The sequence below is a fragment of the Carassius gibelio genome, chromosome B1 (assembly GCF_023724105.1).
Source record: "Carassius gibelio isolate Cgi1373 ecotype wild population from Czech Republic chromosome B1, carGib1.2-hapl.c, whole genome shotgun sequence".
Classification (NCBI taxonomy): Eukaryota; Metazoa; Chordata; class Actinopteri; order Cypriniformes; family Cyprinidae; genus Carassius; species Carassius gibelio.
In genome coordinates, this window is record NC_068396.1 from 16,366,958 (window position 1) to 16,392,083 (window position 25,126).

Consider the following 25,126-nt stretch of genomic DNA (forward strand, 5'->3'; position numbering starts at 1 on the left):
TAAAATGTTAAATAATTCATCTGTAAAAGGATATAACAACACAGCCTCTTGTAAAAACATTTTTATATCACTGTAGTAAATGCAGTACCTTATTCCAATGAAAAGCAAATCGAAGCATTTACTCTTAGCACAGATGACAATTATAAGAAAAGCGTATACAAATCATATGAACACATTTCACTCAAAAAAAAATTAAAAAGAAAGAAAAGGAAAGAAAAAAGTTTGATCCTTGTAAACATTTGTTTTTAACTTGTTTTTACAATGTTGTAATAGGAAAAGGCTGTACATGCGTAAATTGAGATTATTAAAATTTCCATTTACTCAATTGATGGAATCACAATAAAACCAGTTTAAATATCACAGTTGTTTTTTTTTATATTTACTAAAATAGTCTCTCCAAAGGTACTTGTGCGCCCGTGTTCTTGCAATGGAAAATAATCGTCCATGAACTTGTTTAGTTGGCTGTCACAAACCTGTCCATGTTACCCGAGTAAGCCGGATGCCTGATGTAGGCTCCTGAGCTTCCTACTGGACCAGAATTATTGTACTGAAAAAAAGAGCCCAGCTGTGCAGGGGAGGTTCTACCATAGGGGTCCCCCACAGCATCTCCAGCAATGGGAGACAAACTGGAGATAGCCACCCTCCCTGTCGGCCCGTAGGCCTGGGTGCTGCCTTGTGGATATGATACCTGAGTCTGTCCGTGTCCTGGGCCGGGGTAAGCAAAGGCCATGTTGTTTGAGGAGCTTGAGCAATATGACAGCACTGTCTCTCCGCTGCAGGACTGATGCTGGAAGCCCGGTCCTCCCAAACTGCAGGAGCCACTCTCTGGACTGAAACTGCGGCAAGACTGCTGAGGCATCATCTCTCCACTTTGGCCCATCCTGCCAGGTGACCCAATGAGAGAGTTGATTCTGAAGACCCTGGACTGACCAGCACTGAAGCTAGGAGAGGAGGACTGGTAGTAGGCAGAAGGCAGCTGTTGTGCATATGGTGGACTCACGGCCATGTTGGAGTAGACCGAGTTGGCGTAGGCTGAGCGCGCAATCTGGACTGGTGAGAAGACTGGAGACTCATGAACGTATGATGAATACGTAGTGAAATCGGTGCGTTTGAACCGCTTTCGCCGTCGCAGGAAGCTTCCGCTCTCAAACATGTCTTCGGCATTGGGGTCCAGTGCCCAATAGTTGCCTTTTCCAGGTCTACCGGGCTCTCTGGGGATCTTGATGAAACAGTCGTTGAGCGTCAAATTATGGCGGATGGAATTCTGCCATTTCTTGGAGTTGTCACGATAGAAAGGAAACCTCTCTGTGATGAACTTGTAGATCCCTCCCAGAGTGAGTTTGCGGTCAGGCGAGTTGGCGATGGCCATTGAGATCAGTGCGATGTAGCTGTATGGTGGTTTGCCTCGCTGAAGAGGCCTCTTCCTCCGACGTCCTCTTTGTGGCTCTGCTCTCTGACTGTCATTCACTGGAAGAGTGGTTTCAGAGGGAGAATCGCTCTCCACTTTAACCACAGGCATGACTCTAGTTAAAATGACTCCCAACGGTAGCACAGCTTGGAAATCACAATAGTCTGACTGTCACGGTTTTGGTTCACTTGGTTCCTTGTCAGGTGCAACAAATGTTCTTTGCTTGCACGAAATATTCTGCTGAAAAAATACCAGTCATAATGCAGACCTTAAAATCCCCAACCAGAAATATCAGTTCCTTTGCACTTCATCTGGAGCGTCAGGTGTGTCCTTGCACTGTGATGCCCTAATTTGTAAGCAATTCTTGCAGTACTAAGTTTAATAAAATGGAAGCACTCACATAAACAGCCTTATCTGATGGGAGTCTTCGTAATGTTGAAGAGAGAAGTGAACAGTCAATAACTGGCCAAGGAACACACCACCTGAAGAGTTATTAGCCCCACCTCCTCAAGCAGGTTAACCGTCACGTGGCTAAAAGCACATGCCTCTGCAGATTTGTATACCTTTAAGTGCTCTCTTAGTTGTTAACATTTATTTACTTTACATTTTTGGAAACAAGAACTTTGAAAGCACAGATGTCCTTTCAGAGCAGACAAATAAAATTGAATTGTATGGAATGGTGTAGTACATGAATGTATTTTCTGTTTAAATTTCTTAACTCTCAGAAAATACTTTCTGTTTATGATTATGTTCTTGAGACTTTCAAATGGCTACTGTTGTCCCTGTTGCCAACAAAGTGCTTTATTATTATTATTATTTTTCTTTGAGAATATCCAAACATTTTTAAGGCATTTATTGTTTGACTACTTATCCTGGTTTTGTTTAATCTGGAGATTAGTGTCTCCTATCATCTTTGCCCCCACTACATGCAGCTAATTCTTTTTGAAGAATTTAATTTTCTAGCTTCCCAGCAAGTAATTGGAAAACAAGTATGTTTATTTTTGTAGCAAGCAAAACAGATTGGGATTCATTTTGGCTAAAGTGGGGCATTATAGTGCTCTAATAGCCCTGTTTAGTGGTAATACAAACTCCATTGCCTCCGTAGTTTTTTTTTTTTTTATCTTCAGTGCCGTGTCAGGCGGTTTCATCTGTGTGAGAAGATGTAAATATGTTATTGTAAGCCACAGTGTGTGCCTCCCTCTGTTTTAACTGCATGCAAATCTGGGTCACATTTTGGTGTGTGGGTAAAGACAGGCTGATACCTAGGCCAGGTAACCTCTTTCGATGTTGGGTAGATGTTCAATAAAGGAAATAAAAATGCAATTGACTATACAGTGGTATCCCCATAAGCTTATGTTGTTGTTGTTTTTTTTGTTGTTGTTTTTTTGGGAAGTCGACTGATTCTCATATAGAGGTCTTGATTTAGGTAATTTATAAAATTTTGTCCTTAACCTCTCTGACCTTCTACACTGCTCAAAGTGGGCTTCTTGCATTATATTCAGATACTTGTTTCAAGCGAGTACTTAGCAAATATTCCGGCAAAACCTCTTATGTGAGAGCCTGCACTTGAGGCCAACTGAGGGGTCTTGTGCTGGGAGAGTTTGAGAGGTTATGCTGAAATGAGTTGCTCCTCGGACAGGCGCCAAGACAATGAGCCTCTCTCTAAAGGTTAAACATTGCTTGGGCTTACAAAGAGATTCCTCACCTGTCATCTGAGGGTAATCTCTTGTGCTTGGTGGATTTATAGAGGATATTTCCTAAGGGCTGCCCACCCTTGTGCAGCTGGCAGAAAATGCTCCAGGGATGAGTCATAAAATGTTGCTCTCTGTCATACAGAGGATTTTACATTTAAGAAAGATAATTTTAATACCCTGTGTTATGATTATTCTGTCAATGACGTCATCAGAGTCAATAAAACATCAAAACATCAGAAATGATAACCCCCCCCCCAAGAGCATCAAAACAATCAGTCTTGTATAAAACTTACACCAAGCACTACATTAATTCTACATGTTACAGTGTTGATTAAATGCAACAGCTCAGTCTATACAATTAATAATCAAAAAGATAAATGTGTAATGACATTTATTTTTATATATAAATATATATATATAATATTTATATATATTTTTAAGACAATCCGTGAATTGGGTTTTGTTGATAAAGTATTATCTAAGCAGGTCCTGTAAATTTGTAGAAGACTGTACAGATAGAACGGAATGTTTTTTCTTTATCTTTATCAAGAAAGCTAATTTGAGTCATGAAATCTAAATGGTATTGTATTCTGTACATTTGTCACACAGCTAAATGATAGGCACTTACAATGGCTATATGACGTTGTTATTGTTTGTTTGTTTGTTTATTGAAGCAGATGCTTGCTTTTTTCTTGACATGAATACTGTAGAAAATTAATGACAACTAAGTAAACACTACAAATTTTTACTAAAGATATTGAACAGAACACCATTGACAATTTAGAGTACAATTTATAATTGATTGTTACATTATGTGATTTCCCCTCCTTTTGCATAATGTTATTTTTTTCCTAGAATTTTCAATGCTCTACAAGGAAAAGTGGTGTTTTCTGTACATGTAATAAACATTGCTTCCTATACATTTGCCAAAATTTACAGCATAAAGAAGACCTTGCTGCATGGAATCCTGCAATTGATAATGCATTGCTTTTAACTTTACCTGTAATTCTATGAACTAGAATAACCAGAAAAATAAAATCAGCAAATATCTTTCATATATATATATATATATATATATATATATATATATATATATATATATATATATATATATATATATATATATATATATATATATATATATATATATATGCAATCAGCATATATAATTGCAAAGAAGAGAACTGACACTGCTGATTTAAATGTGTTCAAATTGTCCTGCAAAGTTTTTTATTTATGAGTTGGCAAGTTGTAATTTTTTATGGGATGACTGCTATTTATTCATGTAATTTTATACAAAGATTTAAGCTACCCTATGTTATAATATCTGCAGAATTTATAAGGGTTATTGAATCTGAGTTACTGAAACACTTTTTTGTTTTCAACCGTCATTATAGATGAAAATCTGTGGAACAGCATATACATAAGCAAACAAGACACAAGGGGTGGAGGATGTGTCAAATTTTGTGAATGGAATTTTCAATTCTGTGGAAATCGCCAGCTTTTTCCTTGAGGTTCCAGTCATGTATTCCCGCAGCTTTAATGACAAAGCAAACAAACAAAACAAAAAAGGACTATTTGTTTATGTAATATGTGTATTGCTTGGTGCTGATTGTTCTTCTGATCTCTGAAGTAAATATAAATGGATGAATGAATGAATAATATTTCTATATTAATCAATTTAGACTAACCTCTATCTTCACTTAATTTATACTAGCTGTAAGTCTACTGTCTGCATTAAAGAAAACCAGCAGTTTGTTTTGAATGTATACCAAAAATATTGAAATAGTATTTAAAAATCAGCTAAAACATATTTTGAATTTTAAACTGAATTGCCTGCATTTGTTAGAATAAGCATTTTGTGTGGTGAAAAAAAAAATGTTCTGCACAAATGTAGTATGTATTCCAGTATGAATAGAACAATGTTTTTTTCAATATTGTACAAACCGGCATGGTCCAAAAGGCCATCCATTGACGAATTATGTAAATTACTGTTTTGTCTTCATAAGCCATGCAAAAATCTCTGACATCCCTCTCATGGTGAAATGGTGACATGCAAAAGAAAACTTCAGTATTTATTTAGAAAGTCACTTTAGATAGTTTGTTTCATTTGTAAAAGACTTCACGCACACACACGCACACACGCACACACACACAGCTTTCCTTCAAAACACAAACATTCTTTTCTTGGTCTGGTCACAAACTCATCTGTAATTAGTAATGCATTTTAGGAAACATCTGCTGTTGTACTATAATTTTGTCAAACCTACTGTTCATGATTTTTTCAGCAATATCATTATTGTTTTGCATTATTAAAACCTTAACTGTAATTTGATTAAGAAAAATAGTGCAGTCAGACAAATCTAGCGTGTTATTCGGAGTGTTCAGCATTAGTGCATATCTAAATAACCCTCTGGTCCTGTCCTGGTGACAGTTTATTTGTGTTGGGTTGTTCAGTGTGTCTGATGCTTGCTGGTTTAGAATAATACACATGACTAATTGCTCGGGAGTTCAGTGTGTAACAGGGCCTTGCTCCACGGACTGTGTATATCCCAGTGCGTGTTCTGCATTTCACAAGCTCCTAAATTTGGCAGATTCTGGAGGATTTGGTCATGTCTATATACTTTTGGTGTAACTTGATCTTGAATTAATACTGGTCATTAGGATCTAAGTATTTAAAGCAGTAATTATAATTTAGGCTGCTCTAAATCACGTTGAATAAAATGCATTCGTTAGCTTTCTGATATGATCTATATCTTTAAACACATTGTTAATGATGTCTGTGCAATTCATGTTCCTTTTTAGATAAATGAATGTGACCTTTTTTTCTTGCTTATTTATGCAGTTACCCTTTAAACATTTTTTTTCATATTTATACTTTGAAAAACACACAATTTTTATATTAATACAATTTTACACACAAATGGTTGGAATCATTAAGATTTATGAAAGAAGTTTATGGAAGAAGTCTCATCAAGTTTGTATTACATCAAAAACACAGTAAAAACAGTAATATTAAGAATATTATTAACATTAACATTATCAATGTTTACATATTTAAATAGACTTCAATATATAAATCTAATGTATTCCTGTAATGGCAAAGGTGAATTCTCAGCAGCCATACACCAGTCTTCATAATCATCATTTTCCTTCATCATTTTGCTTCAGAAATCATTCTATACTGATTTAGTGCTTATTTACTATGTTATTATTGCTGCTCAATTATATATATATAATTATTATAATTATAATAATTATATAGATTTTACGAAATTGAGATTTATACATCATCTGAAAGCTGAATAAATAAGCTTTCCATTGATATGGTTTGTTAGGATCGGAATATTTGGCCGAGATACAACTATATGAAAATCTGGAATCTGAAGGTGCAAAACAAATAAAAATACTGAGAAAATCACCATTGAAGGTGTCCAACTGAATTCTTAGCAATGGATATTACTAATAAAAATTTAAGTTTAGATATATTTTCGGTAGGCAATACAAAATACAAAAATAGCTTCATGGAACATGAACTTTACTTAATATCCTAATGATTTTTGGCATGCAATAAAAATGTATAATTTCGACCCATACAATGTTTATTTATTTTTTTTTTTTTGGCTATTGCTAAAAATATACCCCAGCGACTTAAGACTGTTTTTTTTTGGTCCAGGGTCACACACACACAAACAAACAACACACACACATACACACACACACACACACACACACACACACTATATATATATATATATAATAGGTGAAAATTGATAGCCTGAATGCACTGTAAGTTGCTTTGGATAAAAATGGATAATTTTTATTTTATATATATATATATATATATATATATATATATATATATATATATATATATATATATATATATATATATATATATATACATACTGTATACTGTATAATAAAGAAAGTTTTGCTGCTTTTACTCCAAATAGAATTATGTCTCAAACATGGACAGATTATATTTGATGTGCTCAATCCAATGTTATGAAATGGAATATCTGAACCATTTTGCTCTTATATCTTATCTTAGTTTCTTTGTGTCGTGCATTAATCTAGTTATGGTTGTATGTGCGTTTATTTGTGTGTACCTGAACATGTATACTGTTTGCATTTAGCCTGAGCCTTGTCAGTGGCAATGCAAAGTCCCAGTGCCGGTTGACTGGTTCTCAGGCCTGGCCAGTTTACATAACTGAAGCAGAATGCTGCCTCTCTCGCCTAACGTTCACTCTTTATGACCCTCCACAAGGCAGCCACCTGTCTGTATTTACACGGCAAATCAACACTGCTCTCTGTACATTCACATTAGAATTACCCGGCAAAAAAACAAACAAACAAAAAAACATCCGTCTGACAAGGCTTTTCAAAAATAAATAAATAAAATGACTCCAAAGAAAAAAAACATCTTACCAAGCATTTTTTAAATGTGGAGTTACATCCCACAGCATATTTTATTTTGCGGACTATATGACAGTTCTGACTCATCTCTTGAAATATGTCAACATTGAAGGTATTTTTATTTATTATGCTCCTAAAGTGCCTTTTAACACTTTAACTAGCATGAATATTACTAGTATATTGGTTGTTTATTAAAGCACGTACTAATGACTTATTCTGCATGAGCATATTTTAGATCCCTTAATCCTACCCCTTACCTAAACTTAACTACTACCACACTAACAATTAATAAAAAAGCAAGCTAAATAAGTTTCTTTGCTTAGAATGTTAAAAGGTGGTAATTAAACAGCCTAAATTGTTACAATGCACATCAGTTTCATGGCTTTGCGTCGGCTCCATGTGTCTGATAGTATACATCGGCCACCAAGGTACTTTTCCAATGTTTCTGTAGACACATATAGACTTGTGTTGGCTCAAACGCTCATTTTCTTTCCCCCTGCCTGCTTCTGAATGGGTTGCTCAATCCAGTTGTATTGTGAGTGTGAAGGTTCAATGTTCTCCATGGAATGTTCTCTCTCATTAGTGAAACTGGTTGTCTAGGAGGACAGATGTGGCCACACCTCACTGGGACTTGACGATGAAATGAAGTTCCACAACCTTGAAGATTTATTTCATTTGTTTATATGCCACTCATGGATATTGTGTAAAATGACAGAGTGGTGATAGAAATTATTTCAAATGGCCTTGGAAACCATAGCATGGGTTTTTCGAATGTAATCCAGATGTATGTGTGTCCGTCTTTTGCTTTAGGAGTTCATGCATGATGTCTAGTGTTCTGAACAGCCAAAGCTCTGCATCTCTCATGAATGTCATTCAGTGTCTAATCTTTCAGCTCCTGCAGATTTATTTGAGTGTTGGCAGGATATTGGCTGTTTAACAGGTTGAACCTTTTAATATAACAAACAAGGCTTTGAAATCTTATTAAAACAACTTGAGCTTAACAAATAACATATTAAGGAAGAGATCTCAACTGATCTACATCTATCTATCTATCTATCTATCTATCTATCTATCTATCTATCTATCTATCTATCTATCTATCTATCTATCTATCTATCTATCATCAATTCTTTAAACGTGAAAAAGAGAGAGAGAGAGCTAGTGGTTGGTTGGCATTTGGGGATGCCTGACAAAGACAGAGAGAAAAAAAAAATTGCATGGTATGCAGTTCTTTTCCAGTGCCACCTGCATGTCTGTTACTGCAGGATTTGTTTCTCCTCAATCACTGACACTACTGGATTACCTGTTCTTAAAGCAAAGAGCCAACGCAAGCCACATCTTGCGCACAAGTATTCAAGCTCTCACACACTTGATTTTCTTTGCTTTGTGGGATGGATTTACCCTATTATTACTGGCAGTAGTCTGATTATGATTTCATGATATACTAATTTCCTGCTCTTTAAACACTGATTAAGCACTCTCAAATGCTTAGTGTTAATTTTTCTTCTACTTCAAACTTGTTTTGGAGGAGCTAACGCTAGAAACTAGTTGCAGCAGTAAACAATAAAAGCACAAAAATGCTTTTTCTCTGTGGTTAAGATCCAGCTACGATTCACTACTTTTGGTTTATCGACTTTTGGTTCAAAGGTCGGGTGAAAAGGTGAGTTATTGTCCTAGAGAGACAGACTCACCCTGGAAAGGGAAGCACTTTGACAATCAGACTAATCTCTATCAATAAACAACTCCCATTGCCTTGGATTACAGCAGGTGCATTCTGGGTTTAGACTTGTATGCATGATCTGTCTATGGGACTTTCTTGAAACATAGTCTTATATTGCAAACACCTTACTTACGTGTTATTGCCACTTTTAAGAGTTGTGTTAAAGAAAGACTACACTTTATTCTCTATGACCTTTCAAAAACTATTGCTTTTCTGTGATTTTGGCTTAAGGTCATCATATAAAGGCAAATATCCAAGCCATGTCATTCTATTTGGGTCACAGAATTCATAAGTAACTAAGCACATATCACTTTGTGATACAATCACATGTTATGTTTGACTAAAAACCAAAAAACCTAGTCCACATTTTATTTATTTATTTATCTGTAAACACATCAGTAAATCGGTCAACCTTTTTTTTTGTTGCCATGATTATTTGTGGCTTCCCCATGCCATGTCAAAGTATATGTGTGTGTGTGTGTGGCTTTATTTGCATATACTAGTATATTTGCACAACAAATGGTGCCCTCACTGAGCTGTTTTGCATGGTGTGTGCCTGCTTCTTTAGCTGACACTGAGGGTGAACGGCTGCTTTGTTTTTTTTCTGAAGCTGCACCCAAATATGTGTCCACCTGTCACTCATCCCCACTGCATTTCTGTCAATCATATTCTGTGTTATTGCACTGCACAGGCTATATATCAAATGCGAAATTAAGGCAAAGTAGTTTAACACCCAGTTTCTAAGAGCAATAAATTTGCATACTATAGAGAATATATTTTATATTTTCTTTGGTGTATGTACACACACACACACACACACACACATTGTACGGTCAGTAAGATTTTTTAAAGAAATTAATACATTTATTAAGGACGCATTAAATGAATCAAGTGTCCAAAGATACTTTTTCATTGTTACAAAATAATTATATTTCTATTTTTTTTAGCCTTCTATTCATCAAAGACTCCTGAAAAAAAGGAATCACATTTCAACAAAAATTTAACTGCTATAATAAGAAGCAATGTTACTTGAACTCCAATTAGAGCAAATTAGAATGATTTCTTAAGAATAATGTGACACTGAAGACTGGAGTAATGGCTGCTGAAAGTTAAGCTTTGCCATCACAGGAATAAATTACATTAATGGTAGCACTTTAGTATAGGGACCAAATCTCACTATTAACTAGTTGCTTATTAGCATGCCTATTATTTACAAATTGCTTGTTTATGGTACTTATAAAGCATTTATTCTACTTGAACTTATTCTATATCCCTTATTCTACCCGATACTTCAATTTACTGTAACAACTACCTCACCAACTATTAATAAGCAACAAATTAGGAGTAGTTAATGGTTTGTTAATAGCGAGAGTTGGAGCTTAAAATAAAGTGTGACTAAAATTGATACAAATGAAAAACATTTATTTTAAATTTACTGTATTTAAAAAAAATTATCAAATAATTGCAGTGAGCATAACATGACATCTTTAATCACATAAGACTCCAAATGTTACTACATATATGTATAAACACACACACACACACACACACTTTTCACCTAATAATAGTTCAAATTTTATTAAAAATTATTTAGTTGCATCACATTTTACTACATGTTGAGAACATTTATATATAATCTTATATATATTAAAATGTTTTTATATATTTGTTAATTTATACCTCCATGAAATGTGTAATTATATTACAGCAATGGGGGGTAATTCTCTCCACTTTTTGCTATCTGGCCCGTTATATAAATTTCTTCTCAGATCCCGACTGACTGGAGACTTGACACAGATTTGGACATTAGGTCATAAAATAGGCTCCAGGCCCACTTTGAGAGCATTGGTGCAGACAGGAACACTTTACCAGACACAATATTAAGAGTGCTTTCTCCATCTTACACCCACACACATTCCTACTGCCACTTCTGGCCTTCACTCTTATCATTTCTTTCCCTTCCAATTTAACTCTTGCATGGCGCTACTTGTGATTTACAGATAAACAGCTTTAGCTTCAGAAGTTTTATTTAGGAAGATGCAGTTTTTTTTAACAAACTGTAGTCTATAAATGATTGTTGGATTCGTGCATTGACACACTAACAGTCGTGTTAGCACACCTGAGCTTGTTGCAGTCTGACCTGTCTTACCGCCTCATTTGTCATCTCCAATCACAAGCTCTTTTGAGGGGAGCTGAAAGACAAGGAATTATCAGCCCTTGCTTGGTGATGAGAGCTCAGCCTGCAGCTCAAAAGAGAAAGTATGTGAGAACACCAGCAAGTTAAACATGTAAGAACACAGGCAAACACACTCTTCCCTGTCAGTCCTCTGCAACATCCAAAGAGTGACTCAAGCTGTTTACATCAAATATTTCTGACATTTAGGCAATGATAAGAAATGCAATCTAATGACCTATTTTTATCTATTTATTTAATCTACGTATGTATGTCACAAGACATGATGTCTTTGATTATGTCTCTCTGTGTAGGAGAGATTTAAGATCATACATAATTTTTATTACAGGAATAAGACAATATGTGAGTGTGTGCATGATTTTGTGACATATCGGGACACAACTTTGTATAATGATATGGGTATGACACAAGTATTACAAGGAGAGGGTGACTTATGAGGACATAACCCATGTTCCCATTTTTCAAAACGCTTATAAATCATACAGAATGAGTTTTTTTTTGAAAAAGTAAAAATTCCCAAAGTTCCCTGTGAGGGTTAGGGTTAGGTATAGGGTTGGTGTAGGGCCATATAATATACAGTTTGTACAGTATAAAAACCATTAAGCCTATGGGATATCCCCACTTTTCACAAAACAAACGTGTGTGGTATATCAACTACCAGTGATAAACAAAACATTTGTTGTGATTGTGGCCTTTTGAAATTTAATAAGTGCACTAAGCCAGGGGTTCTCAAGCCTGTCCTGGAGGGACATTTTATGTCTTCCTTATCAGACACACCCAATTAATGTCTTTTTAGTCTCTACTAATGACCTTATGAGTTAAATCAGGTTCATTAGTTATGCGAGACATACAAAATGTGCAGGGCTAGAGGGCCTCCAGGACAAGTTTGAGAACCACTGCACTAAGCCATATTAAAAGTTTAGATTTAAGCTCAAATGACTGATGCTTTGCCAAATAGCAATGGTGCAAATCACAACCTCAGAGACCTTTAACGTTATCTGAGGTGTAAAACTATTGGTAGCACTTAAGGTTTTATTTGTTAACAAGCTTACTACATTTGTAACAATGACAAATACAGTATATGCCTTTTATACTTTCATTACGAACAATGGAAAAGGCTTCTAAAGCATTTATTAATCAGTAAATTTCAACATTTACCAATATTACAGTAGCTTAGACTGCCACAGGCTAAGTTAATGAGAAATTCTGCATCATATTAACATGAATATTTTAGGATAACAATGTATAAGATATACTGTGTGTATTAATATAAATAAACAAATGAGCACATTAACATTCAGACATGTAGTAATAATGACCATTGTCCCAGGCCACACTTTCCTTCATAAGGCTGATACCTAACCTTCATGTTTCATGTTGAGGTCCTGATCATCCTTTAAGGGTTTGTTGCGTGATAATGATTGATTGTATTCTATTATACAAATATACATGACCAATTTCTGACATGAAATACAAGTAGATTCACAAATATGTACTTTCAGTCACAGTATCTGCAAGGAACACTGTTAGTCTTTGGTGTGTTTGCCGACACGCAGTGAGTCTGGGAACAGGGTGAATGTTTGCATTGTGGCCAGGTAAGAGTGAAGCTTGCTGGTTGGCTTGTGTTCATGGAGGGGTGGGGTAGAGCATAGGGTGGATGTGATATGCCTCGCTGACTGTAAGTACAGTTGTAGGATGAAGTGACACATCCCTGGCGTGCCAGTGTCTGGGCGGGCCATGCGTGGGTGGAGAGTATCGGTGGCTGAGAAGCAGTTAAAAGCGTTTGGTCAATGCTATTAATATCTTCAAATCCTAGTGAATGGGTGCCAAAATTGCTAAACCCCCAAGATAACAACATGGAAATCACCACAGTTTGTTATTCATATTCTTTAAATCTAGTATCAGCATACTATAGTACCTGAAATTATATGAAGATATATTTCCAAAACAAATTATTGTAATGTTTTTAGTAGTAGAAATGGACAAAGTCTTCCTTCTGTAAATAATTATCAGTAAGAAACTATTGGTTTATTTTGATAACACGGACTGCTCCAGGTTCCACTTTCCACGTGGTACTTGATCCCAAATAGACATATCTGATGTAGATGGTGTCAAATGATAACCTTGAAATATGCCATTTTCACCTCTGACTTCTAATTGGAACAGAAAGAAAAACCCAATACAAATATTCAAGAAAGTTTAATGCTCCCATGGGCAATTACACACCAGTGAAATAGGTCAAATTCTGAGTTAAACAAGGAAAAGTATCCAGTCTGTGTTGTGGCAGCATCACCTACTGGTTTGTCAAACAAAATACACAACACTCCACATAGCACCATTCAACTGTTGTTGTTGTTTTTTTTTTTATTTTAGTTGCACTATTTTTCATTTCCAGTACAAGCCTAACAATTCAGATGAGTTACTGAAAATTCATGCTGGAGTTGATATGCAGCACTTTAATAAATATCCAGTGTCTATTTTATATCTAGTGGTAAATGCTTTAACACTGATCCAAAAGTAACACATGGTACTATAGTTACGTGACTATACACAAATAGGAAATAAAACACAAAAATGACTGTACAGACCTCACTGAGGATAAACAACAATTGAAAAAATATTGGAATGTCCTGCCAATACAAGATAAGGTCATTTTATTTTTAAAATATAAAGGGATCTTCGATTTGACAATAATAAATGCATCAACTAAACTCACTTAAATTTTCTTATTCGGTCTGTGGAAATATTAGGCCAAATTATACATCATTTACAGTCAGAAATTAATCCATGCCTTAAATCTGACACCAGGTGACGTGTGCAATTTTTGTGAGGTTAAAATACTTCCAGTTTAATGATGAGGTGAAACAACCATGTATTAATCAGATCCTTAAAGAGTTTAAAAACTGTTGCTCTGTGACACTTACTGTCTGGAAAACCCGTTTTTGATGTAATTTCTTTACAGTTTTGTTTGTTGTGATTACTAGCACAAAAACGACACACTTCACCTTTACAAAAGGAAAAGAAAAATACATGAAAAATGTTTGATATGCACAGTTTCATAGGTTCAGATAACATACTCGTATACAGGCATATAGTAACACACACACAAAAGGGTTACCTTTTAGTGACCAGTTTACCATCTATGGAATGTGATATGAAAGCTTGAAAATGCCCACTGGATTCATGGACCATACAGAATGTTACATGATAGATAAATGACACACTGTAAAAACAAAGAAATGATTTGCTTAACTTTCCTTGTCTCAATTTTTTTCTCTGTTGCGAAATATTAATCTATTTAAATAGTTAAATCTACCACCACATAAAGGCTACAATTTATTTTAGGACATTAAAGAAACATTGGAACATTTCACACTATGAACAGGAAGATGTTTTTGCAACTATTGCAATTTCAAAAAAAAAAAAAATCCTTCAAATGTTTAATACTTCACATTACCTTAATCATTATTCTTCAAATAACTTTTCATAAATACATTATGCTCAGAACGTAAAAACTAAAACACATTTTCTTATTTTATTGCAGATGTTTTTTTTAAAAGGGTTTGGATAAAGAGACCAATTCAAGGCTTGCTGTTGCAAATGGAAACAGGCAAAAATGAACAATGTCTGAAAGTACAGGAGGAATAGCAGCAGGCAATGCAGAGGTCAGATCAACCTCAAGAAAATTTAAGAAATTAATACAACAAAATGGTGGCATTCAAAGTCAGGAATTATATTTACGAAAGAGCACTCAAATGATTTTGTTGCTTATTTCCTATGAGCAAATACCACAGAGCTGTTTGTGCGGTTTGTTTTGGTTATTTTCTCTTCTTGCAGAAGAAGTTGTTTGATTGGTTGGGTCATGATCAGGGTACATGCATAAGACTTACTGGGGTAAAGCTACCAGGATATCTACATAATTGACAGGGAAGAAGCCAGATTGCCCATTGATCACTCCTTCATACCAGTTGTCATCAATCTTGCTGCTTAAGGTGATGATGTCACCTTCCTTGAAACCTAGCTCACCCTCATTTTCAGGGTCGAAATCATAAAGTGCCCGACAGCAAGGCTGGTCCATTGGAGCTGTAAAAAAAAGAAAAAAGAAGAAGAAAAAAAGGATTCTTTACAGAACAGAAAAAATTTTTTATCTTCCATTTCACAGCTTTAATTATATTATTGGCTTACCTGGTGACCTGGAAGGGCCACTGTGCCCACTGTTCCCATTGTGATTCTCACTGAAATCAATGGAAGTACGAGGTTTGGGGACATACTCTCTTCTTGGCTTATTAGAAGTCTCTCTTATTCTGTCCCCCCAAAAAAGTGATAAAATAAAAAACAAATGATCACAATTAATAATTTTTAAAATCACAAAATAACATTTAAAAATGAACAATTAATCACTCATGCAACTAAAACACATGTAAAATAAGACAATTTTATTTTAAGAAATGTTCCCCCTTCTGAGGAAGCCTAAATTTCATAGTCAGAATTTCATCAGTTGCCACAACAGGCAACTAACGTGCTTTGCCAAACCATACCTATCGAGAACAGTTGGGGGTCATTCACACAGGATGTTTTCGTGTTCAAATACAGATGGAGGGCAACAGAATGGAACTGAATGGGGTCTCTAGATGTGCTGAACTATTTTTACCTTCACACAGTGTCTGAGAAATGTGATATTCTTGATGTGAGATGTGATGCAATACAGCAAGATGCACTGCAACACCCAGGAGCAAGTGGGTTACAAAAAGGCATCCTGTGTGAAGGCCCCCCCACAGGCTACCTCTGACAGATTGACAAACGCCAAAATCAACTGCTATGAACCAAGACAATGAACCGAATTAAATGCAATTGAAATAAAACAAACACTTATAAAGTCACTTTTTTTTCCTAATGACTATATTCATTATTAAAAATCTGTTCTCTACATTACACACATCATTTAAGAAATAAGAGCTCTCGTGTTTCATTTGGAAACAGTGCCATTCAAAATGTCACCCCAATTTTCCAATTACAATTAGTGCTCATGTGTACAAACCGCATTTGTAAATTTGTGCACTTAGAAATAATTTCTGTTTACAGTGTAAATACATAATTAAGCATAAATAATGTACAGAGCAAGCAAAATTTTGCGCACTGCACTGCACTCTGAACATGCAAAAGAAGACTGTAGTGTTTTACATTTGTAAAACATTTGTGTTTTACATTACTTCTATGTGTAGTTGGCGTGTTTAAAAGCTAATCATTTAGCAGCTTTTTTATAGGGTAAAACATAATTGTAAGGACTCATCATATGTATGCAATTGTCAAAAACTGTTTGTACAAGTAATAACATGAAATGGACAGTAAAATTAATTTTCATAAACATACTTTAACTATTTAGAACAGATGACAGTAACTGCATAGTTTTTTTGTGAGAAGGGAGATCTTCTGTTACATTAAACTAGATTTAGGATTTAGGATTTATTCCAGAATACAGACCTGTCCTCTAACTTGCTGGACAGCTGCTGAAGGATCTCTGTGGCCTGTCTGTGGTAGTTCACCTGAGCTTGGACCAGAGCAGAAAGCTGACTCACTTGTTCAATCTGCAGAAACACAGTTAGAACATCAACAAATATTACGCATGAAAGCAAATAATGCCGTACTGATTGTACATGAAGGTCAAGACTAACAAACAATGGCTACATTTACATGCACCATTATAATGCAGTAAAGGCAGCACAAAAGTATTGCAAGCTTGTGTAAACACTAAATATGAATGTAATCATTATCTCAGAGTAACCATGGATCACAGTAAATGTGTGTTAATATGTAGAGTATTGTGTTTTTAATCTGCCTATATGCTCATGCATGGGTTTCGATAACATGCTTGAACAGAAGAAGCCACACTTTATTGGCATCATGTACACTGATGTTCAGAAATGTGCCCGAAGCATTGTCAATTCTAGTGTTTCCGAGCATCAATAAAACACATGATGCCCATGTTATGTAAAGCTGTAAGCATGAACTCAGTTTCCTGAGCTCCCCAGAAGTGTGACTTATGCAGAATGAGGGAGACCGTGTACCCTAGAACTGGCGAACAGGTCCGTGTACACAGGAATGCTTGAAGGCTGCCTATTTTAAAGCAAAAACATTACACCTCTTAGCAAATAGTCTAAATAGTGGCAAGTATCATGTAGACGGGACTAATAAAATGTTTGCCCATGTCATAAACTAAATTCTTACTTTGATTACTGGTGGTAAACAGACTATTAACCATGTAAACATAGCCATTGTGTAAGATGAACTGATCAATGAAAACAAATGAATCCTGTGACTTACTGTGGGTTATTACTTCAGAATAAAAGGAAAGGTGTAGTGGGAAGACTCGTTGGAAATTGGGACAGATAAAAGTAAAATGAAACTCTACAGAAGCATGAAATGGATTGTGAACAAGGGCAAGCACCGGTCAGGCCACAGAGCTTACATCACTCTCCAGAAGGTTAAACATGCTTTGTTCGGCAACCTCCTTTGAGTCATCAAACTTCTCCAAGGCCTGTTTGATCTCATCTTCTGTGACTTTTCCTTGCCTTTTCTTCTTATAGTCAAAGTCCAACCGTCGGCCTTCCAACTTCTTCAGGTGATGCTGTCATAATAGAAAAATATGCAATATGCAAAATATGTTCAGTTACTGACCTCTAGTGATGCATTCAGTTATACTGTCTCCATCAACAGCTGTGACAATAAAGTATGATCAAACACCCTATGACAGGGTTCCTCAGTAGGGACCCGTGAGAGAAAAATGATTTCTAATTTCAAATAATGTGGCATGAAAATCCAAAAGCAGCATCAGAAAGCGAAATTAACTTACATAGTGTCTACACCAGACGCGAGTGGCACGGTGTGATGCAACAGAATAAAATATAACTTATTATAATCGGTGATGCTGTCTACACCGGATGTGGTGTAGCATGGCGAGCCAAACCCCCGACTGAAAACTGCTGACTCTGTCTATTTATGACGTGATGACAAAATTTAAATGATTCGCAATGCTTTTGTCGAGTCCAGTGTATAGATGATTCAGTTGTGAAAGGACTGAACAGTTTAGAGTGAGTGAGTAATACCATCTTTGTTAGGGATGTTATTTCGCAGTGAGTTCGCAGTTTTAACGTAAGGTTGCTTTCGGCTAATTTAATTTTAAGATCTGAGGTAAAATATCTATTGTTGCTTTCAACACGTCTAAAGATGCCGCAAAATATTATTCAAACTCGCATTAGACACTTTTCACATTAAATAAAGCATATAATCATCACCTGAGGTTATCGTTGTCATATTTTGTATGTTGTTCCTGCATAAAAAAACATTTCTAAAATATAATTTCGTGTTGCTTAGTCACATCACTGTCATGAATGGTAAGGGCAAAAACTACATGGGAAATATACTTTTTAATCGCGTTGTCATATCTGGTTGGGACGCATGGTGTTACAGCTTGATCCCAACCAAGATTTAAGTATACAAATATTAATGCTGACAGACCTAATAATTGAATCTGTAATTAGGGAAAATGGAGAGAAGAGATCCAGTCTGGAGATGAGCAGGAACAGTTGATTTGCACGGCAGACATTGAGATCGAGATCTTTTGTTTGTTCATTTGTTTTTTTAAATATTCAACAGGCAAAGCTCTTCTGTTTCTAAATGCAGAAATGTTCATATATGTTTGAATAAAACCGACTACTTGGGGTGAAATTTTGAATATTTATCTTGAGACCATCTTTTTTATTATTTTAACAAAAAGCAACAATAATAAAATAATAGTAATTGTAATAATAATAATAATTATAATAACAATAACAATAATAATAATAATAATAATAATATGTCAGTGGCTTGGTATTGTTGGCAGAATTCAGCCCTCTGCGAAAATTAATTGAGGAACCCTGCCCTTTGACTTCTGCGGAATATTCTCACTATAATGTAATAAATCACAAGGACATTTAAATCTAAAATCTAAAGCGGATCCAAAATTATTAATTAGCTAAATATCAGTGACTGACATGGGAGAATGTTTTGTATTTAAAGAGGTCATACATACATTTTTATTGTTTATATTCACTTCAGATATTGTTAGTATAGACATTGCAGTCATCCAAATACAGTTATGACAGATTTTTAGGACCATTTAGTTCTCCTTTCTCTGACCTTAGAATTAAATGAGTCATTTTTGCTGATGTGTTTGAAATGAGATTTAGCCCCATTTAATCTCAAGCTGCTTCCAGTACATTTTATAACAGCCCCAGCCATCCGTCATCCAGCAACCTATTTGTGCCAAGTTCATGAAACAATCCACACTTAAATCTGCCACCTAAACTGTCAAGGTTGAAATTAACTGATCAGTGACACTGTAACAACTTTCCAAAAGTGATACTGCAATGTCTTCTCTAAACTGCCACAATTAATAATATGGTATGACAATGACTTAATTTGAATGCAGTTTAGTGCTATTTCAGAGCCTTTAAGTGGCAGATTAGACTGTATTGGTGGAAGGTTAGTGAGTAAAACTGATTTTAACACTGAAATACTGCATGCAAAAGGAACACGACTGTGAATTTTCCATTAACAGGTCATAAAAGGATGAGTACATACAGGATGACTGGTCTAATCTCAAAAGCACTGGTTTTGGGGGGGGGGTTCATTGCTATAATTTCTTATATCTCACCTGGATTTCTTTTAAGTCTTTATCATGCATATTCTGCAAGGGATCAATAAAGTTTTGCTTGACCTCCATGTCTAGAGCATCTTTAACTTCACCTAGCTCTCGCATGGCTTCTCCAACATCGATCAGAGCCAGACCTGTAAAACACAAGTATACATTACATCTCTCTCTATAATATAGTTGTATCTTTTAAGAGCAAATCAGTGAGAATCCAATGCACTGAATGAAGTGGTTTTTAATTTATTCCTTTACTAACACAAAACTAATAGATCTGGTTATGGTAATTATAGATTACTTGATTTTAAGGTTGGCTTTAAATTTTTCAGCAATCACAGCCATTTCTTAAAACAATTTATTTTTCAAAACACGTAGTGCTGGTCTATTTTTAACAAACCCTCTTTTTATTTACTAGAATATACAGTCAAATGGTTTTCAAACATGGCAAATTTATTTCTATATATAACTTCACTTAAAAGCTTCCAGTATGTTCATATTTGACTGCTGTTATCGATTATAACAACACTTTCAACTCTATTAACAATTCTTTCCTGCCAATTTCCACATTATTAGGCATGTGCATATGCTGCAACCAGTATGTCACTACGCACCAGTCAGTGAATAAATGATTTGCTTATATTCTCAAGCTTTGTTTGATGAGGATTAAAAAATGCAATGAGTTTTTGAATTGCAAAACCTTCTATAATTTAATCTGATTTCTCTACCAATTAAATGTCATTTAATTGCATGCAAGTAAGCAACGTGCACAAAAGACTAAATCGCTATCATAAATTCTTAGAATGTAGGCAGATTACTTTATTTTAATGGGAGATTGAGAGCAAGCATCTAGGTTTTGTTTGAGCGGCTTTGTTAAGCAGCTCTTTACATGCATGCTATAACTGCTCTCTTGCATCATAGACAGCTTCATTTATTATAAATGAGAGTATTCTGATTTATCCTGCTGCATTGTCCATGTGGTGCAGCCACAAAAACGGCAACTACATTGTCAAAACAGTCTGGTTTGTGGTTGTGGGTCATTAATAACCTTGTCATGGGCCAGATTTTGCCTGCAGGCAAGATGTTAAGCATCCCTGCCATACAGTCAATTCAGCCAACCACATTCCTAAAATGGTTCAGTTGTAGTGAGACATCAATCAGACAACAAATGAAGCTGTCATAATTAATAATGGGAAACAGATTATGTAAAAGGCAGCAGTCTCTGATTCTGTGAGTGAGCGAGCACATTACTTATCGCAGTTGAAACCAAAGAGCACCTCTTTATCTTAATGTAGTCTAATTGCTGTTCTTCTCTTGACTCTCACTCTAACTGATCAATTCAAGTGGGAATTACAGATACATTGTATGTGCAACGACAGCTACAAAAAAAGCTACAATAAGCCCACAGTTTATAACTTGTCAATCCATCTTGATGGATGATAATGAACAACTTAAACACCTGTACTCTGACAGTATTACTCACGCGACTTGCATAAACATTTTGGTGCAGTTTTGGAAATGCAGATCTGTGAAGTCAAACTGAACCAAGAAGAATACTTGTAACAATTTAAGTACCAAAACGATCTACAGGTCTGAAAAGAGCCTTATTGAGATGGCTTAAACATTTAAATATTAACACACCATCTCTAAACTAAGTAACCATTACAGTAAAAGAGCTTGTTGATAAAAATGATTTTGGAATAAGGCAGTTTACATTGTGTTAATACTGCACTATATGTAGAAGAGCTGCCCACAAGTTTAAAAGTTCCGACATTATGTATGTTTATAGCAAATCAAGCATTACCAAAGCTGGATTCCTCCCCGAGTTCCCTCCCAAACTTTTGCATGGACTCTGCCAGGATGACTTCAGTCTGTGTGTAGCCAGGACCTTTATCCCCCCCACGGATTTTAGACATGGAGCTCATCATACTCATTTTGGCACGAGTTGCTGAATAAACAAGAAACAAAAAAGAAAGCACAAAAACATGAATGTGATGTACATTAGTGAGATATATATATAAAAAAATTAAGCTAGGGATATAATATTACAATTTATTATTCACATTCACCTGGATTGGGCTGTAGGTACTCCGTTGTCTTGGTCATAATGTCCATCACAGCCCTTGTGGTGACGTCAACTTTCTATGTAATGGTAAAGATGAAAAGATACAAAAATAGAATACATTATATTTATATTAGTGACATGTCAAGTCAAGTCAACTTTATTTATATAGCGCTTTAAACAAAAAAGATTGCATCAAAGCAACTGAACAACATTCATTAGGAAAACACTGTGTAAATAATGCAAAATGACAGGTAAAGGCAGTTCATCATTGAATTCAGTGATATCATCTCAGTTCAGTATAAAAACTATCTGTGCAATCATTTGCAATCAAGTCAACGATATCGCTGTAAAAACATGACACCAGCAAGCCTATCTTAATGGAGAAAACAGAATAAATAAAAGTCAAATATTAACAAAAAGCAAAAAGACATTTAAAAAACATAGCTTTTTTTAAAAAATTTTTTTTTACTTTTTATTCAAAGTATCCTTAAAAATTATCACATGTTCTGAAAAAATATTAAGCAGCAGAACAGTTTCCAACTTTGATAATGAATCATCATATTAGAATGATTTCTAAAGGATCATGTGATCATGATCCTAAAAATTCAGCTTTGCATCACTGAAATAAATGATAATTTAAAAGTATAATAAATTTAAAAACAATTATTTTAAATTGTAATATATCACAATATTCAAATTTTTTCCTGTATTTTTGATCAAATAAATGCAGGCTTGATGAGCAGAAGAAACTTCTTTCAAAAACATTAAAAGTAGTAATTTTCCAAACTTTTGTGACTGTACTATATATATATATATAATTTGTAGCCTACAGACCCCAGAAGTTGCTCACTTATCCATTCTGTCACCATCTATCCATTCCGGTGTTTTTATATTTATAAGAGTCACTCTAAAATACACATTTCTAAACAAACTCAATTTATTCTCACTTAATTAGGTGGTGCTAGAATTTAATGTCAATAGATGACCTAATAACACCTTCAAAAATGAGAAACTTCTAATAAACAACCAACCAAATGCTCATCGCTATGATTCTTGAATGAGAATCACATCTCTGCAGGAGACTTACCTTTTCCATTTCCATGAAGTCTAAATCTAATTTAGTTCCCTCTGCCCCTCCGACCTTTTCACTAACTCTCTGCAAAATAAGACAGGACAGTTTTAGGCTTTGTAATTAGTTCGGAATTTTGACCAGAATAATACATTTTCTTGAAATATTTTTCCTTTTCCTTCAAATTTCCCAAGGACCCCTTCACTTAAAAACTCTTGCTCTGTAGGGCATATACATAACATACCAGAAATTTTGCCCAAACACATCTTAAACTTGTACACCATTGCAATATGCTGTATTAAAACAAAAACAATAAATAAATAAATGAGAAAAATCTGAAAGTGAGGTCTTAAATATTTCACTCATATAAGGCCATTGTAGAATATCAAGTAGAATTTATTCATGAGAAACTAACGGCACAACATAATCCTTAAATGTTGGTATGTACTGGCTGTCAGAAATATGAACTACCATTAATACAGTGCAAAATATTTTGTGCACAGGGCACTACCTGTGATCAATGTAGTAGGGCCCAAATGCTAAAAATAGCACCTCAGCAGAAAGCTAATTTGACACATTAGTAATCCACTAATCCAATTTGATGCTAAAAATAAACAATATTTAATTTTATCTAGCTGTATATTTAAATTAAATCAGTTATTTAATATACTGTACTTCTGACGTACTTTGCATTTCATAAACTTTGCATAAAACCATTATCAATATAGTACTTTATTCCAGAGCATTAAACATTCAAACATTTTCTTTCTGAAGACTTTGTACTTCTACAAATACACCAAGTCAAAGACTTGCCGTATATGCCAAAAGTTTGTCTGTGCCACAGGCTTTACTCAAAGTTACAAACTTAATCAAGACATCTTCTTGCTAAAGATTGAGCTGCTACTGTGTTAAGAAGATTTGAGGGCAAATATACTAAGACATCCCAAGGGACTGGAAGAATGTGGCTGCCAAGTATTATATGGTGAGAATAACTCAAAATTGGCCAATTTCATACAGATATTTAAATTTAGAATATTTTCAATAGCAATGAATTACTACACATCTTATTGCAATTAAAAATACTTAGTATTAAAAAGAATCACAAAAAGGAGGGGATTCTAATAAAGTAAACTATATAGAATGAGAGAAATAAGAGTCAAGCATACTTAAAAGGTATCTAAAATAAATGGGCCAAGTAAACTGTAGAGCAACACCGAGTATAAGTGAATTTATGACTGTGAGGCCAGTGGAGACTCTTTCAATAAGTCTGTTTTGCTGAAGCTGATGAACCTTAAGGTAGGTTTTGAAATGCTTTCATCTACTGTGAGCTACTTTTAACTTGACATGTAATACAAATGTGGACATAGTAGATTTAACAGATCACATTTATTGGACTACAGAGTATTAGCTCACATAAAAATTACATCAACAATAGTATAATAAAATTACATAAATTAAAGTGAAGTACATTAAATACATGTTTTTATTGTACTATTAAAAACATTAGAAGCAGCTTCCTACAATTCAAAATAAATAAACAGTTCACTTTAACAACAGCCAATGAATTCATTATGAATTACAAACAAATTAAATCAGATTGATTCAGCAATGAACTTCACTTTAATATCAAAGATGATCTTTCATTTGGGTGAATTTCTCAATGAATTACCTGTCGAGATCTGGCAGTTCATGAAAGAATGAATACATTTTTAATGGAAAGCATAGCGAAGGTGTTTAATCTCTGTTGACCCACGGCATTTCATTAAAAAGAAATGAACATAAATCAAGGTACAGATGGGTGACAGCACCATACCATTACCTTATTTAAAATTATCACTGGCCTACTTTTCCTAATTCATCATTAATCCTAG

At 34.8% G+C, this 25,126-nt stretch overlaps 2 protein-coding genes across 2 annotated transcripts in view; both read right to left on the reverse strand.

Annotated features, from left to right (window-relative positions):
• Positions 1–223: 223 nt before the first annotated feature.
• Positions 224–1,719, reverse strand: foxe1 (forkhead box E1). Its single transcript, XM_052545626.1, has one exon. It carries the CDS (start codon positions 1,517–1,519, stop codon positions 455–457), a length of 1,065 nt encoding a protein of 354 aa, XP_052401586.1. The 5' UTR covers positions 1,520–1,719; the 3' UTR covers positions 224–454.
• An 11,900-nt stretch (positions 1,720–13,619) lies between these two features.
• Positions 13,620–25,126, reverse strand: part of sh3gl2a (SH3 domain containing GRB2 like 2a, endophilin A1) — a 30,468-nt gene continuing 18,961 nt past the window's right edge. The window contains exons 2-9 of the mRNA XM_052545627.1: positions 23,274–23,342; positions 22,191–22,263; positions 21,926–22,069; positions 20,131–20,264; positions 17,902–18,060; positions 16,917–17,020; positions 15,621–15,739; positions 13,620–15,518 (exon numbers count right to left, since the gene is read on the reverse strand). Coding sequence (XP_052401587.1) covers positions 15,322–15,518; positions 15,621–15,739; positions 16,917–17,020; positions 17,902–18,060; positions 20,131–20,264; positions 21,926–22,069; positions 22,191–22,263; positions 23,274–23,342 — 999 coding nt within the window. The 3' untranslated portion in view covers positions 13,620–15,321. The remainder of the gene's footprint in view (positions 15,519–15,620; positions 15,740–16,916; positions 17,021–17,901; positions 18,061–20,130; positions 20,265–21,925; positions 22,070–22,190; positions 22,264–23,273; positions 23,343–25,126) is intronic.

Coding starts and splice junctions, on each gene's coding strand:
- foxe1 (XM_052545626.1), bottom strand. CDS start 1,519: ATGCCTGTGGTTAAAGTGGAGAGCGATTCTCCCTCTGAAACCACTCTT.